The sequence below is a fragment of the Setaria italica genome, chromosome V (genome assembly GCF_000263155.2).
Source record: "Setaria italica strain Yugu1 chromosome V, Setaria_italica_v2.0, whole genome shotgun sequence".
NCBI classification, from domain to species: domain Eukaryota; kingdom Viridiplantae; phylum Streptophyta; class Magnoliopsida; order Poales; family Poaceae; genus Setaria; species Setaria italica.
Window position 1 is genome coordinate 13,364,429 of NC_028454.1, and position 6,000 is coordinate 13,370,428.

General features: G+C 47.5%; 1 protein-coding gene and 1 long non-coding RNA gene across 2 annotated transcripts; both read left to right on the top strand.

Annotated features, from left to right (window-relative positions):
* Positions 1–436: 436 nt before the first annotated feature.
* On the top strand, positions 437–1,229 carry LOC101775699. The gene is made up of 2 exons (XM_004968564.4): positions 437–680; positions 811–1,229. The coding sequence occupies exons 1-2, from the start codon at positions 568–570 to the stop codon at positions 932–934; spliced, it is 237 nt and encodes a 78-aa protein (XP_004968621.1). The 5' UTR covers positions 437–567; the 3' UTR covers positions 935–1,229.
* A 3,159-nt stretch (positions 1,230–4,388) lies between these two features.
* LOC111257234 lies at positions 4,389–5,697 on the top strand. The gene is made up of 3 exons (XR_002677649.1): positions 4,389–4,523; positions 4,617–5,421; positions 5,495–5,697. It is a non-coding gene; the product is annotated as an uncharacterized LOC111257234 (long non-coding RNA).
* The last annotated feature ends 303 nt before the right edge of the window (positions 5,698–6,000 follow it).

Genomic DNA, 6,000 nt, shown 5'->3' on the forward strand with positions numbered 1-6,000 from the left:
CCACTGGCGAGCGAAACCGCCACGGCCGGAGCCGGACGCCCCGGACCTTCGCCTCGCCTTCCAAGCCCCAACCAACTCCACATGGCATGGGTGTCAGGGTGTCGCCTGGAACCTGGCACGTCCCACCCCGGTCCAAGCCAGGACGGAGTAGGAGGGCGGCCAAACCGCGCGCCGCCACGCGCCCCCGGGCGCCGGCGTCACCACGGGTTCAATAGCCGGAACTGCGGTCCACGAGTCAAACTCCACCCACGAAACCCCGTGACGTGATCGGGTGCGCGTCTGGCCGTCTGGGTAACCGGCGAGCGAGCGGGCAGTTCCTTCCTCTCGCCATCGCGGTCGTCGTCAGCTGAGAAGGAAAGCGTGTTGGGCTTCTCAGCACCGGAAGGAAGGAAAGCGACCACCCGAGACCGCACGCCTCCATATATACGGATCGGATTAGCTCTTGTAGTCTTGCGCGCACTTGGTTTTCTACGCCAGCGCAGCAAGCAGCGCAACGCAGCGGCCGGCATTGATTATTGCATCTGATCTCCGCGCCGGAGCCGGAGGGGAGGAGAGGATCGAGAGAGGATGTGCTGCGGCGGCGACGGCGAGTGCCGGCCCCTGGGGTGGCTCCTGGGCCTTCCCTTCGCGCTCCTCGCCGTCATCGTCTCCTTCGTCGGCGCCATCATCTGGATCATCGGGTGCGTTTGTTGTTCCCGGCCGGAATTTCTCCTTTGATTTCCCTTCTCAATCTCTCTTGTGGATCGGCACGGCCTTGATGATCCGACGAGACTAACTAATTCTGCTGGTTACGCTGTGTTCAATTCGCAGGCTGCCCATCTCGTGCATCTGCCCCTGCTGCCTGTGCGTGACGCTGCTGCTGGAGGTGGCCGTCGAGCTCGTCAAGGCGCCGCTCCATGTCATGACATGGTTCACCTCCAAGATACCCTGCTGATCATCATCCACTTCGCCGCTGTTCCACCGTAGCTAGCTACCTGCCTCGTGCTACCTCCAAGTTACTATTAGACTCCGGTTCGGCACTTTGTGTTCGTCCACAGATTTCTTGCTGTATATTCGTATCATCGTCGGCTGATTTCATTCTTCTGAATATATGTTGGTCTGAAAGAAATTTGATAGATTTGTGGATAAAAGAAGATAGCACCTGAAAATAGAAAAACTGTAGCGCTCCTTTTACAACAGGTAGGGCTCCTCTTTTATAGTGACCCGTGAGCCACTTTACATTTCGAAAATGTTCTTTCTCAACCACTACATTCCTATGATATGCCGTACATAAAAGTCACTAAGGGTACGTACAAATTGAATTTCTCCATGTGGTCACGTTTCTTACGCTTCCATCCTCCCAACCTCGGGACTTCACCTTCGCGCCAGATCGATCCTCCAGCCTCGTGTCTTCACCCTCGATCCGAGACAGTTGTCCAACCTTGTGGCGCCTGGTTCATTATGCTGCTCCGAGAACTTATAACCTCGCGAGCTCCGTTCCTGAGTAAAGAGTAAAAAGGTGAAATGTTGGTGTTCGGGACTAACTCCAAACACTCGAGGGTTAGCTCAATTGGAGTTTTGTCATCAATTATCAGGTGCCAGCTTCAAGTCCCTCCGACAACAAAGAAGATGTGAGGGTACGAGTTTTACTACCAGAATAGCTCCCATAAGAACTTGCGAGGTTAACTAAGTTTTATTCCTTGGTCCAGATCTTGCGAGGTTAGAGAGTTTTTATCCACGGACGGCCCTCGAGGGTGTTTGGCGTTTTGGCGATCCCCAACAGTAGCCCCTCATGGGTGAGGGTCGACTCCAACGGGCCAAACCCGCGACAATGGATTGCTCTATCAAAAACGTCACCCTCGAGCGTCGGAGGAGAGGTGAGCCAACGATTACTTTTTATGCCTGAAGTGTCAATTTTTGATTGGTTACCTCTTCGGCTTCAGTTCGAGGTTTGAGGCGTCCGTTCGCGCCCGTTAGCTCCCCTATAAAAGGTGGGGGGTACGGGTCGCTCAGGGCTACCCTCGCTTTTTGCTGTGAGTTTGCGCGCTGCTTGCTTAGTGCTTTGAGATTCACGCTTCCTCGGCTGTTTTCGTCAGTCTTCGTAGCTTCGAAGGTATTGTTCTTATTCATATTTTGCATTCTTGTTTGCCTCTTGCTCTATTGTTTGCTTTTTTATTTACTTTTAAGTGTTGTTTAGTTGGCTCGAATTATGCAAATTGTGAGATTGATAACTCTGAAGAGTTAACAGCAAGCGAGGCTGCAAGGTGACGCTCCCGAGGGACAAGAGGCTCACGAGGGTTCTGATCATTTGGAGATTTCTTCCGATAGTGACAGTGGGGAGGATCTTACAAACGTCGAGGTTGACCCATTGGACCTTATGGCTAGCAAGGATACTTTCCCTCCAACCCTTCACTTTGGGCGTTCTTTGGTTTCACAAAATACTACTGATTTTTATGTTAGTGAGGGCTATTTTCCTGAGGGTGTTGCTAGGCCTTCTGGTGAAGAGCTTGTGCCAAAACCTAAAATTGGCGAGGCTGTGGTTTTTAGGGATTTCTTTACCGCCGGCCTGCAGTTTCCCTGTGATAAGATGTTGCCTCAGCTTTTGATAGATATAATGCTAAGCTTCACCAGCTTACGCCTAATGCCTTCGTGGTGCTCTCTAAGTTTTACTGGATTCAGCGCACGTTTGGAGGTGTGATTGATGTTGATGGTTTTGCGAGGCTCTTTGAGCTTCATATTCAGAAGAAGAGGGTTGAGTTTGATGAAGAGGAGGGGACTTTTGAGACGCAGTTCGGCTGTTGCATGTTTACAACCCGAAGGAAAAATGCGAGTAAGAAAATTTCCAGGGTTGAGCTCTCTATGGCACAAAAGAACAGATGGGATGATGAGTGGCTTAGCTATTGGTTTTACATTAAGATAGATATGTTCGAGGCTTCTGGTTATGGTCAGCCATTTTACCCCTTCTTCAGCTCGATGTCGCCTTTGAACATTACAACTGCTTCACCTTTCTTGAGAACAAAGACTTTTTGGGCTTGCGAGGATGCCTTGTTCTTGCTTGTTCATGTGTTGCCAGGCGAGACTTAGTTGAAGAATTTTTTGGCTGCGGACATCTGGCCCCTTTCTTACGGATGGACGCCAAAGGAGAGTGAGTTTTTTTTTGTTGACGAGGTTGAGAGGCGGGCTTGCCACGAGAGTGAGTTTTTTTTGACAAGGTTGAGAGAGGGGCCTTGCCACGAGAGTGAGTTCATGCCTTGTTTTTTTTGACGAGGTTGAGAGAGGGGCCTTGCCACGAGAGTGAGTTTTTGTCTGCTTGCAAGATTGTTACTCACGGTCTACGAGTGAATCGTGTGCTGTCCGAGATGGGTATAGAGGTTGAACCTCACGCCAAACCTCGCAAACCCTCTAAGCGGATGCGCGAGGTTAGCGTGACTGGCTCTATTGAGATTGGTGGGAATGGAGGCAAGGGAAAGAAGAAATCTGAGGACTCAGCTTCTTTGCCTGTGGTCGAGGTCAGCAAGAAGTCCAAGACCTCTGGCCTCGAGGCTCTTAAAAAGAAAAGCTTGCTTGGTTAGGGTTCTTTTGCCGATCAGTAGTTGAGCTCTTTCGGCAAAAATCCTAAGGTTGTCAAGAGCTCTACGCCTACAATGCGTGAGCCCGAGGTTAAGCCAGATGCTACGAGGTTAGAACTCGAAGCCGCTGGAGCTTTTGCTGGGCTGAAATTGAAGAAGGCTGGTAAGAAAACTGAGGTTAGAATTGTTAATGTCCTTGATGATGATGATGAAGGATTTTTGAACGAGGACTTGTCTTTGGCTTCATCTCTGCGCCTCAAAACTGAGAAGAGGTCTCCTCAAAAAGAGCTGCACCCCGAGGTTGCTGTTGCTACCAAGGATGACAAACCTGATCTGGTGCCTGCTGAGCCAGGTAAGAATGTCATCAAATTTTCACGTAAATTAAGCTTCGTAGATGCTAGCGGTGCCTCTATTAATTTTTTGATGGAATTGCAAAATACTGTTGGCGTAGTTGGAGAGCCATACAACGAGCCCTCGATGCTTCTAAGAGTGGATCCTGTACCCGAGGGCTCCGCTCTACCTTAGTCTGTGGTTGATTACAACAAGGCTTTTGGCACAGATCTTAGGGATGTCTGTTCATGCACCTGGGTCAGGTGAGGTTGATGATCCTTTAAATCCGCCGCTTCTATGGGGATCGAGGGACTCACTCCAGGTTGTAGGTGAAACAATGAAGGCAGCTTTGGGGGTGGCTAAAACTTGTATTTCTTTTGAGGTTTCTGAGGAGGGCGAGGTTGCTAAGGAAAAAGAGCAAATTCCTCAGGTTCCTACAAGGGTTAAGTGTTTTACTCAAGATGATACTCGAGGCAGTTCATTTGATCCTAAGGGTTAGTATTTTGATGATGTCTCTTGTTTTGTTTGATTCTTGCTTACTTGCTTACTTATATGGTGTTCGCTGTTTTAATAGAGTACGAGAAGTCTTTACGGTGCTACGACCCTAATCATTTGGCAAGAATAACAGCTACCCTTGGGTATAAGGTATTGCTTTTACGACTATCGAGGTTTTGGTAGTTTGGCGATGCCGTCTTCTTCTCAAGTTTTTTACTTGTTTTTCATTGTTTCTCTTTTTAGGCTGTGATTGCTGGTAAGGTTGTCGTTGATAGGCTTCGGGAGAAAGAGAAAGCTGCACTTAGCCGTAGCACTAAAATTATTGAACTCGAGGTTGAGATCGTGAGGTTGAAAAAATAGAATACTGCTTTAAATGATCTCAAGACCTCTCTTTTCGAGGAAAACACAAATTTAAAGAAAAACAAATAATTGCTCGTGAAAACATGCAGTGATCTCATTCAGAGGGTAGAAAATTTGGAGAAGAATTCGTAAGACAATCTTGGAGTTTTGGAGAAATTGCGAAGCACTATTGAGAAAGATTCAACAACTATTTCATCTTTGCAGAAAGCTTGTGCTGAAAATGATACGATGATCCATACGCTTGGCAAGAGCCTTGAGGACCAGAAAGTTTTTATTGATGAAGTGGAGTAGGTGCTGAAGACCAAGTTTGCACAAATTCACGATGGATATAAACTTACTTTGGCATAGTTTGGTGTTGATCCCCTTCCTTTCCTTATCAACAAGGGTGCCAAAGAAATGTTTGATTGGATGGACCAAGAGTTTGAGTCCTTGCCCTTGGTCATTGCTGGGGCTAGCGACTACGCGGCCTCTTTTTGCTGCGAGGGCATGCTGAAATTGCTGGAGAGTGAGGGTTGTTCCGAATTTCTGAAGTTTGGGGCATGCAGCTATTAATTTCCCTTAGCCTTGGAGCTTGATGAACAAGAGATTTCTAAAAAAATTAAAATTTTGAAGAAAAATTTCTTGAAACAATTCTGGGCAGCTTCTGGATGCGGCATGCGAGGCTTTTGCTCGTGATCGACTCGTGAAGGTTTGTGTTCTTATCTCTTGTTTTATATTTGTACCTTTTCTAGTTGCTTTCTTACTGATGTTGTTGTGATCAGGTCAAGGGAGAGGGATCGAGCGAGGAAGGTGAAGCTGGTGGTTCTGGGCAGCACGAGGTGTAGGCTCGAGGCTCGCCTTGTTAGCTTGATTTTAGGGTCTGGAAGTGAGACATTTGTTGGTTGTAATATTTGGCGATTGTAAACATTTGCTGTACAGGATGCCTGATCGACCTTAGCTGTTTAAATGTGTTTGTTAATGGTTGTGTTTATCATCTCTCGTGCTTTTTATTTATGCGCTAGTTCTCATGAATCCTTTTTGCTTCGAGGGTGTTTTATGTTTGGTTGTTATATCAGGTGCGCTACTTGAGGTTTTGAGCCCCTTGGGCTTTAGAGCCTCAAGGTTTCAAGGTTCGGGTCTTTGTTATGCAATAGAAATGCTTTTCGGACTTGTAACAAAACTCGTAGCAAATAGGGAATAAATACTGTTTTTCTTTTTGGAAAGGGTCATGAATATGATCTTTTCGTTTGTCACTTTTTACAACAATATCATCCACGTAGGCTAGAAT